At 49.0% G+C, this 12,728-nt stretch overlaps 1 protein-coding gene across 1 annotated transcript in view; it reads left to right on the forward strand.

Annotated features, from left to right (window-relative positions):
* Window positions 1-7,373: 7,373 nt before the first annotated feature.
* Window positions 7,374-12,728, forward strand: part of CASQ2 (calsequestrin 2) — a gene marked incomplete at both ends in the record, with an annotated part of 32,351 nt that continues 26,996 nt past the window's right edge. The window contains one exon of the mRNA XM_082005165.1: window positions 7,374-7,607. Coding sequence (XP_081861291.1) covers window positions 7,374-7,607 — 234 coding nt within the window. The remainder of the gene's footprint in view (window positions 7,608-12,728) is intronic.

Here is a 12,728-nt window from a genome sequence, read left to right on the forward strand (position 1 = left end):
GCAGAGGACCGATGGAAATGGCCAGACTAGGCTGTATGTGCCCTAAGGGTTTCCAGAAGGGAACGCGCAGTGTCAGACAACGTGGTTTATTTCTTTTACTTTATTATTAGTAATTACGTTATTACTATATTATTAGTAATCACATTATTACTATATTATTAGTAATTGCTGAGGCCCCTAGGCCAGAGCTCAGCCTGCACCCATTCACACCCCAGCTCTCCGGGGACCAGCCGTGGGCCACACTTTTGCACCGGCTCAGGGCTTGGCTCTGGATCACTGGGTTTTCATGGAGATCTCCCAGAGCTCAGCTCTCATGGGAACATGCCTGGCCACATCTCTGAACCAGGTCTGCTGAAATCATGGCCAGCAGCAGTTGTGTCCCCTTCTCCATCTCTCCAGCAAGCCACAATCTTCAGGAGCCCGGACCTGCCCCAGGCTCCCTACTCACCTGAAGCAAGTCTAGTGTCTAATCACCCCCATCAGTCTAGTGTCTAAGCACCTTGCAACATCATACTGTCCCCGGGCCCCGCCAGCATGGTTCGAGTGGAGAGCTGAGACAGAGCGGGATTTCTCCAAAGCCCCATGGGAAGCCTGTGGAGTGGAAAATTTGAACGTCCCTCCTGAAGCACCCGTCCGCACCTTTCACCCTGGGGGCAGATTATGCCCCTGTCTTGGGGGCAACTGCTTTAACTCCTCAGTTGTGACATCACAGCACAGGAAGGTGACATAGAACGGGGCGGGGTGGCAGTGACATGCCATCGGATTTGTCCTACAGGAGAGTTTTTCAGGATGTGGCACTAGAGTTTTTCTGAAGTAGGGTGCTTCAGAGGTATCTGGGAAAAAAAGGACCTCTCGTCAGTCAGCTTAAAATTGCAGGGATCTGCATTGACATCAGAATGATTTTTGGAGTTCAGACATCAAAAAAAATGCTGAAAGCCCCATCACCAAATGCATGTCAGACCCTTCCTTTCTCCCAGGTCCTGCAGGAGAGAAGGTGGGCAAGAGGCCATTGCAGGCAGCAGCGTGGCCGGGCCTCTGCTAGGGCTGCTTTGAGCACGTGATTGACAGAGCTCTGGGCCACGTCTGTAGGACCAGAGTTTGTTGTGGTTACTGGCAAGGCAAAGATTTTACTAACCAGGCTATGGCTCCCCATTTTCAGGTTAGATAGAGCCAGAAGGCCAGATAATGTGCCCCTGTACTCAGCGCTGGTGAGGCTGCACCTCGAATACTGTGCTCAGTTTTGGGCCCCTCACTACAAGAAGGACATTGAGGTGCTTGAGCATGTCCAGAGAAGGGCAACAAAGCTGGTGAGGGGTCTGGAGCACAAGTCTTATGAGGAGCAGCTGAGGGAACTGGGGTTGTTCAGTCTGGAGAAGAGGAGGCTGAGGGGAGACCTTATCGCTCTCTACAACTACCTGAAAGGGGGTTGTGGCGACGAGGGTGTTGGCCTCTTCTCCCAAATAACTAGTGATAGGATGAGAGGAAATGGCCTCAAGTTGCGCCAGGGGAGGTTTAGACTAGATATTAGGAAAAACTTCTTCACTGAGAGGGTGGTCAAGCATTGGAACAGGCTGCCCAGGGAGGTGGTGGAGTCACCATCACTGGAAGTGTTCAAAAAACATGTGGATGTGGCACTTCAGGACATGGTTTAGTGGGCATGGTGGTATTGGTTTGATGGTTGGACTTGATGATCTTAAAGGTCTTTTCCAACCTTAATGATTCTGTGATTCTGTGATAATTGCTCAAAAGTCTCTTCCAAACACTGATTATTTGCCGAAAGAAGGCTGCCTTCCTGTGGCTCCGGGAAGGCATTGCCTATCAGACCCCAACAGCCACAGACAGAGCTCCCTGTTGCCCAACCCCACAGAGGCAACGTCCTGCAAACCGCAGGCATGGGCTCCCGTGAGAGGCTCAGTGAATAAATCTGGATCTGGCTTCTTTAGGCAGGGTGCCAGTTACTCCATCCTCAGAAAGAGGAGTTTTTGCAAAAAGCACGTGGAGGGGTAGGACACCTAAGTGTAGCCCTGCACACTTATCAAATACGATTGGGGCCTGCAGCTTATGAAATGGTCTTGGAACATTTTCAGCTCAGGGTTTCGTTTTACCATCTCTCTGCCCCCTCATTAGTAGGATTCAGGCTTTTTCTGACATGTCTAACGCAATGCCGGTACGGCCAGCCGCAAATCTGTCGCCCCAGCTAAGATTGATATAATGCCAAGTTTAAGCTCTTCTTTCTTTGAAACCACCTGGGTGTACTAGGGGTGGCATCAGTTGGCTGGCTCCTGTATAGAAACAATGCAGAAAGTGCTCCCATCCCAGTGCTACCCGCAGGAAGCACCCCAGGGAGCCCCTCCACCCTTTCCGGAGGGAGGCGGGGGTTGCCTGTGGGCAAGTCGTACCCCGCTCCCAGAGGCTGGCAGAGCTCCCAGCCCTGCTGGGTTGCTGCCTCTGTGTCCTGCTGCGGGCTGTCACTTGCAGCCTTTTCTAGTCCACCTGATGGGTCCCACAGCCACCACAGCAGGCTGCCTTCAGATGTCCCTTGTCAGACCTCTGCGTGAAGAAGCAGCCTTGCCTGCTTCCAGCATTTCTCCTTATGCTTTTCATTTTCACTTTGTTACTCTCCTTCCCAGCCATTTCCATCCATGCCGATGGGCCCATTTCCACTTGGCCCTGAGTGCTGAGTTAAATCCCTTCTTGCTGTGTAGGGATTATAAACCCATTAGGAGGTAACTATCCTAATCCTTCTGGGACAGTCCCGGTTCTGCCCTTCTAAACTACTTTCTGACCTGTATAAGGCCCAGGTGCCAGACCAGCTCCCAAAGACACAGAGGTGCAATGATCCCCATAAGGTGGCACAGAGCAACTCTGCTCTGGGGGACACAATGTCTAAAGAGACAAGACTTCTTTGAAATGTTAATGAGCAGAGACCCTACGTGGCTCAGAGTGAATCAGGACTTCCAAGACATCTCGTCGACCTTCCCTTTACAACTTCTATAGAATCTTGTATAAGCGCATTTGTTTGTGCTGTGTTTTATTTTCCTCATCAAAAACAGTATCTGTGTGTCAGAAAACAGGAGGGTTTATAGCTTCTTCTTATCACACCTCAGCCAAAATATAAAAAGACCGCCGGCAATTTCAGACAGGGAAAAAAGGGAGGGGGTGCAAATGCTATAACTTCTCTGCCTTGTATTTGCCATCACTGACGTGACTGCATTAGAGTACAGGCAATGTAAAGCACCATGAAGGACTTGTCACCTTTCAGGGCCGAAGGGAAGGGAGAGAGAACTAGGTTTTCTCGCACTGCAGAGCTTTCCTCGAGGTGATAGTGATCCCCTCAGTCTCCTTAGAAAGATTCAGTGCGTCTCTGAGGCTTCCACCCTAATGACAGCAGTACACTCAAAGCTATTACCAGCTGTGACCTTGCTTGGCTAGCTGGTGGCAAAAGGCATATTTTCTGAATACTCCTATCTTGCAAAACATACAAGGTCTTAGAAGCTTGAAAAGAGATTAGCTAAAGCAGAATCTTAAATCCTGAAGCCCTGGAAAAAAGGCTCACCGGAGCATTTGGATCAGCAGTGGCTGGGGACCTCTTTTACTGCGTGAGCTAGAAAGGACAAGGAAGGTGAGAATGACAGCGTGGAGTGCAGCTGCAGCGGCCAGGAGGGAGAAGCAGCAAGTAGATATCCCTAATTTCTAATACAAGTAGGAAAAAAATTTAACAAGAAGGAGATTTTTATTTATCCTACATCCGCACCCCGCATTTCTGCAGGCCTGAAGTGAAAGGCTGAGATGATTGTACTGTTTTGAGAGCTTTCTGTTGTATTTCTGTCACTGGCTACCTATCCTCACAAAATTCAAAGAAACAAGGTAAAATCCTACTTCAATGCATGTCAGGGGTGGTTTTGCAACCTGATTCCCTGGAGCCAGGATTTTGCTTAATGAATACCCCAAAGAGCCTAGAACAGTAGATAAACCAACAGCAAGCTTTTCCTTTAATTTTCTCTTGTCTTTCCCTGAAGTTTGGGGGCCAGTTCCGAAGGTTGTCTGAACGATGTGGGCACCTGCCCAGGTGGACGGGCATTGAGCTCTATCAGCTCATTTCTCAGAGAGTTCTCAAGTGGACGGTGGGATGGTTCACCAGGGAAGAGCATCATGCTGATTCCTAGAGGCAGGACTAAAAGATGGTAAAGGAATCAGAGTTGGGAGTTTGAGCCTTGCAGTCAATTTATATCAGAGACTAACAGATGCCAGCTTTGCCAGGGAATGAACTGAAGGGCAGATGTCCCAGGACACAGTGCTGACCATATCATGCCCTCGTACGGTGCTGGCCACAGAAACAGATGTGTTGCAACCATGGGCAGCTGGAAGACCTTGGACTATGCAAAAAGATAGCACTAAGTATTTGTAGTGAACCTGTGAATGCAAAATCCAGGATTTCACAGAAAAGCTCTCTGTCACCCTCATCCTCCCCTCCTGTGGGGAAGTGCTATTGCTCCTACACTACAGAGGAGGATCTGGCACACAGAGAAACCTTTCATCAGTGTCCTGTAGAAATGGGCTGTCAATAAAACTTAGGTTCCCCAAATCCATGAAGTCTATACACTGTCCTTTTCTGGACAGTGAGCCTGCCCCAAAATGTCCACTGGATTTAGCACAAGCAGTCCCACTGAGGTTTTGAGTGGAGAGACAAAGAGATGGACTCTCCGGTGACCATAACATCCAGTGTTGGCCTGCTGGAGGAATTATCTTTGGAGCAGAGGTGAAGCCTAATGGTAACAGATCTTTGCTACTTGTGCTGGTGGCAGATAAAATAGATGTGTCTGGGCTGACAAGGGAACACTTTTTGTGAATAAAAAGCCTTTTTATTCCTTTTTTTTTTGATAGCAAAAGGAGAAGAAAATGAGAATTAGATTGTGTCTATTTTTAGGCAGATTAAAAAGTTATTCAGACTAGAGAGAAAGTGCCTCAAAAATAGCTTGAGCAATATGAAAGTGGAGCAATGCTGAAGATCTACAAGAATAAAAGGAGGGCAGGAGCCCAGGAAACCAGTTTTGAAGTAGTTGTGAACGTTTCGTTTTTACAGCCCTGTCTGATATGTGCCTGCTCTGATGCCAGTGGAAGCCTGCTCCTGCACCCCAAATCCATGGGGTCCTTCAAAGGCAACCAGCCAGCCTGGTGTGTGCCTGCTCATCCCACAAGCTCAGTTGTGCATTTTACAGCCTAAGCATTCAGCAAAAGCCTAGCCAGCCATTGCCACCCACTCTGACACGTGTCTTGCGTCTCTCACTAAAAGCCATCGGACGTATCCAGGTTTGTCACATCTCCTTCTAGAAGTGACCATTCCTGAAGGGTGCCTCTTTAGGGAGGGTATTTCTGAGGCTATCTTGCTCTGGCTCCTACCCACGTTCCTCAGGCTTCATCGTTAGGGCTTCAAGTTGCAGGCAAACGTTGAACTTCTGAAAAGGCATGAGCAGAATCTAAGGGGAGACTTTGGAAATAAGACAGACTTGGAAACTGTTGCCCACAGAGTTTCAGTCAGTATGTCACGGGCTGTTCAGGTTGGAAGTGAAAGCCGAAGGGGATGTGCGCTCGTAAGTCACCCAGGAAATTACTATAATCTGCCCAGGGAAGTGGTTGAGTCACCATCCCTGGAGGTATTTAAAAGACATGTAGATATGGCGCTTAGGGACATGATTTAGTGGTGTACTTGGCCGTGTTAGGTTTACAGTTGGACTTGATGATCTTAAAGGTCTTTTCAACCTAAATGATTCTATGATTTTATGACTCTGTAATTGCTAAGTAATGCTCGCCTTTCGCCCCAGATATCGAAATAATCCCAGCCACACAATTAAATGGGAGCAGATGGTTGGGGCGAGAGTTGCATGCCCCAAGAAGGGACATCATCTCCTCGCTGGTGTGGACAGGGCAAGGCTGTGATGGAGCAACACGCAAGGAGAAGGCCTGATAAGGCCACTTGTCTGCACATCACTTTGGCGGGGGGGGTGGGCAGGGGGGCGGGGAGACCCATGCCCCTTGCCAAGCTCCTCTCTGCCGGATCCGCAGCAGCCCCGGTGCTGGCGTGTGGCCAGCTGGCCTGCCTGGACCTGCCTGTCGCTGCCAGTCATGGGGCAGCGGTGACATCCCAGCCAGAGGAGGGGAAGGGGTGAAAGACTGTGCCGCCGAACCGCTCTCCCCCAGCGGGGTGGTGCGGGTGATGCAGAAAAGCAGCAGCCGGCGCTGAGCTCCTGGGGAAGGGGCAGCCGGTCACTGTTCCCAGGAAATGGAGAAGAAGGAGTATGCAGGACCGCTTGCTGGGAAATGCAATGGGCTCGTGGGAAAAGCCCCCTCCGGGCCAACAGGAAGGGAGGCCAGCAGCAATGGTGGCCTCTGTCCATCATCTTGAGGAGAGCTCTGACTCCTACCCCAAGACGCTGGCCTGGGCACATGCCTCCTGCCCTTCATCCCCCTTAGAACGATAAGTTTTTAACCTCTCGCCAGCAATGTATGGGGCTTGGTAACTGCTGTGGGCATGGGAGGTTGCAACATAAGCTTCCCTCTACTTTGGGGTTACAGGTCCAAGGGCCAGCAATTCTCCTGGTACCCTGCAAGCAGAGAAGGTGCTTCAGAGCAGAGCTTGAATGTCAGCCAGCAGCTCCGGATGGTGCCCAAGGCAGGAGGAGGAGGAGGAGGGAGTCCCACGAGTGCTCACCTCCTTTGCTGCTGAGGATACGGGACTTCTCCTCTAGCAGTGCAGATGAGGCTCTGAAACTGAGATCTGTTATCCAAAGCCTAATCACTGTGATTCCCAAGGGGATACAAAGAGAGATACCCTTATTAAAAATTGCAGTAAATACCTTCTATTTTTGTTAAGCCCTAGTAGGACAGGCTGTGCCTTGGTTCCCTGTACAAATGAAGTCTGTCCCTTCACAAACCCTGCCTGCGTACTCCCAGCATCGACACCTTCTACTCCCTCCCTCTTGCTCGCTCCCTCTCTCTCAGATGATGCAGAGTGCCAGCAAGTCCCTCAATGGTGTCATATCTGTCCTTTTTATTCATTGCAGGGTTTATTTTTAGCCTGAAACAACTGCTTCCTAAAAATGGAGTTCCTAATGACACGGGAGCTGGACACAGCTATGTAAGGTATCCAGGGCTTGGCCTGACAGCTTCTCCTGTCTGTCTCTTTGTTGTGAGCCCAGGACAGCAAAGTTTGCTGCTCCCCACCAGCCTTGCAGCGTTTGGGCTGATCGCTAGGAAGGCAGCAGAAAGAGAAACTCAGTTCGAACTTCACCTGGAGCCTTTGGTCTCCCTCTCTTCCCAAATTAAGAAGGAGGGGGACTTTTACGCACCCTCCACTGCACTCCAAGGGCTCCCCTATGAAGGTGACTTGCTGGATCCTGGCAGGTTTTTACCTGCTTTTCTGCTGCAAGGCAGAAGAGGGACTGAACTTCCCCACTTACGATGGGAAAGACCGAGTGATCGACCTGAATGAGAAGAACTACAAGCAGGCCCTGAAGAAGTACGACATGCTCTGCCTGCTCTTCCATGAGCCTGTGAGCTCTGACAAGGTCTCCCAGAAGCAGTTCCAGATGACAGAGATGGTCCTGGAGGTAAGCGCCGCTGCATGTCCCAGCTGGGGTCAATACCACAGCATTGTTTGGAGCTGTGGAGAGGAGCCACGGGACAGGACAGTCAAAGGGTCTTGTGCAGGCTGGGGTTGAGCACCCAAAAGTTGGGGCTTGTTTACTTGGATTTGGGTCAGCCCCTGAGTTCTGCAAAGCCCAGGAAAAAGCCTCTTTTGTGCTCTTCTGAGTTGTTTGCTGGGAAATAGTCGTTCTGGATTGTGCCTCAGAAACCCAGGCACTAGCGAATAATCTTGCAAACCTCAGCAACGTGAACCCAGCTCAGCTGAGCTTTCCCTAATCTCAGCACAGACCTGAGTCTGTAGCTTGAAATTTTTAGATCCTTTCACATTCTGTGCCAGCAAGTATCCCCTTTGTATTCTGGATTCAGTCCCATTTTCTACCCCACTAGAAGCAATCAGCCAAGAAGCCTTACCAAACTGTGCTGCAAAAATAGGCGTCCTAGCTCCCTACCTCAAAAGCTCCCTGTTGGTGCAGCATTAAATCCCTTTTTGTTTTTCTGACACTTGATTGCCTGCTTGGAATCAGTATGTAGCCGCTTGTTAATGGAACCGTTCACTTCTGTGCTGGAAAAAGAGTGTTGTTAATTCTTTGGTGAAAGAATGATTAATTAATCCTCAGTAAAATAAACCACCGTAAAAATTACAAAGTAGATTCATAGCATTCTTTCTTGTAGTGTAGCTGTAATCTAGGGAATCACACAGCAGCAAGCCTGGATTGTTAGGTGCTTGTTTCCTACCAGGGCCTTACAGATATTCCCTCTTAGCTAAAAGACACATTTGGAAAGAAAGTGAGAATTGCAGAAGAAACACATAAGCTTTAGGTATCAGATCCAGAGAGAAAATGCATTGCACCTCTAGGGGTATAGCAAATGTGAATTAGAAAATACGCTTCCTGAGGGCTAGGACCTGAAAAAGTCCAATGTCAAGTTCAAAGTCTACTGACCTCAGCAAGCCTGACAACAAGAAAGATTCAAAAACTAACCAGATTTTACTCACCTGTTAGGCAACAGTTATTTGCTCCATGTGAGCGATCAAATAGCATTTGGCAAAGAAAAGAAAAAATAATGCTGGAACTCCAGTTGAAATGTTTATGGTTGGTAGTATAATTGCATTGTTATTTAATAGGATAGCTATTTCGTGCTCGATAGATGGCAAGTAGTTACAGATACATATTTATAGAAACTTGACAGAAGCAGGTATCTGTTTTGTACTATCAATTTTAGTCCCCACGACACCTATACCCATGTTAACAATCAATCAGCCATGTCAAGGGCGCGATGGCTACAATACAATCTTGCTTAAAACTTTTATTTTGCAGGATTGGATTCAGCAGCGAGTACATTAGCTTATGACTCTGGTGATTTGGTTTCCAGTTGCCTCTCTGCCATGGACTTCTTATGTGACCTTGGGCAAGAGACTGAGGATTAGATCCACAGCAAATTTTACGTAATTGTAGTGCTCCAGTCCACGAATGCTCAGTTACCAGCCAACTGTGCCACACATCAACCGGCACTTGTGGCTTTGACCTCAAAATTTCCCAAGCACTTGTAATGCTGATTCAGTGCATGTCTCGAAGTTTCACAGCCCCCCCCCACCCCGGGACTGGGAACCGCAGCAGCAGCAGTCTGACAGCCCCAGCACAAGAGCAACCTGCAGACCGAGCACTTCTGTGCCTCTGTCACCCGAGGGAATCAGATGGGGACAGGGTCTCAGAAGGCAACAGAGAAGACAGTATGTGTCCTATCCTGCACAGAACACAGCCCAGAAAGATGCTAGTGCTCCCGATTTCTGTACTAACTCACGGGAGCACTCGTGAAGAGAGTGGGCAAGTCAGGTTGTAATCTGCTCCCTCTTGTGACAGCATTCACCTCCCTCACCTCAAACCACAACGTGTTGTGCTGTGGGGGTCACTCTCAATCTCCCCTGCTAGGGCTCATCCGGCTGTGGGACTTCACCGCATGTTCACCAGGACAGGGAGAGGGAAAGAAATGGCCACAGTGGCTCCGTGGCTGAGGTGTGGAGTCATTCACCTGGGAGACGAACTGTCTGGGATTGGTCTTCCTGGAGGCAGTCAGCAGCTGAACCCTGCTCTCCTGTAATTTGAGCAAGTTCTCAGAGTAGTGAGCTGCTGGGTAGGCACAGGAGCAGTGACCGAGCCTCTCCTTCCAGCCAAACCTGGGAAAAGTTCACTCAGGAAGGCTTTACGTATCTAATTTCAGTAGAGGGTTCAGTGCTCTGAGCGCTGAAGGCCCTTTACACCTGAAATGAGGTATCTAAGAGGCAAACACTCCAGCCCTCGCTGTTCCCTGCCAGCCAGCTTGGGGGGGATCCCAGCGTAGAGTGCTGCCTGTGGTAGGATGCTCCTTTCTGTACTTGTACTACTTCCTGTACTGACAATTTACCTGCTGAATCACAATGAGACATGCTGCTTCCACAGACTGGAAAACATCATGTTCGTAGTCCCGCTTCCGTACAGTGGCACTGGTCTCCATCATTAGGAATAATAGGGAGCCTTCTTCCCAAAACTGCTTCCAAAACCAAATAAGCAATGATATGAGCTGAGTGATTAAGGGTTGTTACGTCCTATTGCCTGATGAAATGAGTGTGTGTACATGTGGGAGGGAACGGGCTTAATGGATATTAAGTCCAGAAAACCTCCAAAGAGTCCACCCTTTCTGTTTCTCCCACATGTACCTTTTAAGAAATATATAATTTCAAAGACCAAAGACCTGAAGAAATATCTTAGACACCAAGAAAAGGACAGGAGAGTTCCAGCATGGTTTCCTTGAAACATGTAGTTCACGGTTAGTAACAAGCTCTGACTGGGGCTTCTCCCATGAGTAGAGAGCACGTGAGGCTTGCTCTTAACTGCGTTCTTTGGTGTCTTACAGGGGTTGAGCACATGTGGCAATATTTCCTTCTTTCAGGGCACTTCAGTCTCTTCCCCTCCAAGTCCCTGCTTTTCATGAAACTTGCAATAGCTTTCTTATGCTTAAGAACCCTACCTCTGGAAAAGTTGGCTGAAAAGGGCCCATAGCTAGAAAAATAATCAGGGGAGGCAGTTGACAGACAGACCTTGGGGGAGAGACAAGAAGGTCACAAGGGTCTCATATCCTTAGGAAATCATGCTGAAAACCTGACAGTACATGGGTAAAGTTAAGCACATATTTAAGGACTTTGCCAAACTCTAACTATGAACAGCAGGCTGAGAAGAAAGTGATATGACAGGAAAAATTTCCTTCCCAGGACAAAAGCCCAGCATGCAGGACTGACTGACACTGTCAAAAGCTCAGGGTGCGCACCAGCTATCACCAGAAAAGGGATGCCATCGTCAAGCTGATATTACAGTGGGACTGTAATATCCATTACAGCAGATATTAGACGGGGTCTTCAGCTTCCCGCACCCAGGCGTACTGGGAACTGTCACCAGATTCCCACTCAGCCCAGGGTCCCTTTTCCAGTTTAGATAGGGAATGAAGGTGAAGAACATCCTAAAGCAGTCCTGACAGCTCCTGCCACCTACACTGCTGGGACCTACCTGCTGAGGACAGGGTCCAGGGACAACTGAACCCCTCTGGGAGCAAAAGCAGCTTCTTTGGACCACCCTTTGTAGATGACAGCAGCTCCAAGGACAGCAGCGCCAGCCCCTCAGGTTGGGGTGGGAAAGCTGGGGGCTGTTGGGTTAGTCCGTCAGGACAAATAATCAAAACAATGTTTGGAGATGCAGCTGCCTACTGCTTTCTGCCTCGGATGGAAAAGGGCTGGGGAAGGATTGCGATAAGACAACCCAGGGCAGAGACAGCATGAGCACCGGCTGCTTCACAGCTCAGATTAAAGGGTTCTTCTCTTTTGCCTGCCTTTCTCCTATGACTCCCCTCTGCACCTCTGACTACTGAAAGGCACCTGCAGCTTGAGTGGGGAAAAGCCTCCCTACAGGGCAGTGCCAGAGCTGGAAGCAGGCAGACCCGGAGCTAACAGTAGCTATTCCTACTCTGTGGCCATGTTTGCAAGAGCCCTGCATGCCTCGGGAGGTGAGAACAGTGAAGAAGCAGATCAAACAGCCAAACACAAGGCTTCACAATAAGTACTTAACAGACAAGTAAGAAAAAAAGCTACTTGTCCTGAAAGGTTTCGGCTTAAGTGAAGAAGGGGTGAAAAGACCAAAGCAGTGAAGCTGAGAGGTAATGGTTCTGCTTTTGGTCTCCTCCGTGGCTCCCTTGCCATATTTCATCCTGTCTCATACCACCACTTCTCAGACCTTGTCCCCTCTCCCTCTCATCTCTGATAATCTCCTAAATATTGGGGTAGTTTCACCTTCCAGTGGGCCAACCCTCTGTCTCTAGGGATCCTGTAGCAAGAATAATGAGCAGTGGGGTTAGGGGGCTTTCCTTTAGCACTTGAGAACCTCTCTCCAGCAACTGAAGTTTTCTCACCACTATAGCAGGCTGCCTGCAATGCAGACCACTGACTCCATTACCCTCTCCTCTGCTGAAGCTCACGCCGTCCTGGCTCCCCTGTCATTCTTCCCCTGTCATCTGCGTGCATGCGTAATATCCTTTAAAAAAAAGCCATTGGTCAAGCTCAGATATTTTAGACCCATTAATTCAACAGTGTCCCTGGGCTGTAAATTCATGGAGAACTGCCCTAGCACAAACCAGTCTGATTAGAGGCAAGAGAAGGGGGACATGGTGGTCCCCTTTCCAGATCAGTTCTAGGATCAGCCTGGCCTCTAGCAATAAATGGCAGAACAAAGTGAAACTTCTTAACTTATTTGGCCTGTTCTGTAACACAAGGGAAAAATTATACGAACCTGGGGGCATAAGTCCATGAGATCACATTGCATGAGATCTCCCTTCCAGTGCCCAACCACAGTCAGAAGTTACCTGTGGTGTGAGAGGGAAGGATAGATTTTGAATCCAGTAAAAGGTCAGGGTTAAACCGTGTGTAAGGTCTTGCTTGTCCCAGTTCACTTGCAAGCAAGTGTTTATTTTCAAGTGTTGAAATTACCACCGCTTCCAGTTCAGGATGGAAAAACCGCTGCAAGATCAGCTGGTTTTGGGGTAGTTTGACCCACATGGTCTTGAAA

This window comes from Phaethon aethereus (assembly GCF_964289735.1).
Source record: "Phaethon aethereus genome assembly, chromosome: 1".
Taxonomy (NCBI): Eukaryota; Metazoa; Chordata; class Aves; order Phaethontiformes; family Phaethontidae; genus Phaethon; species Phaethon aethereus.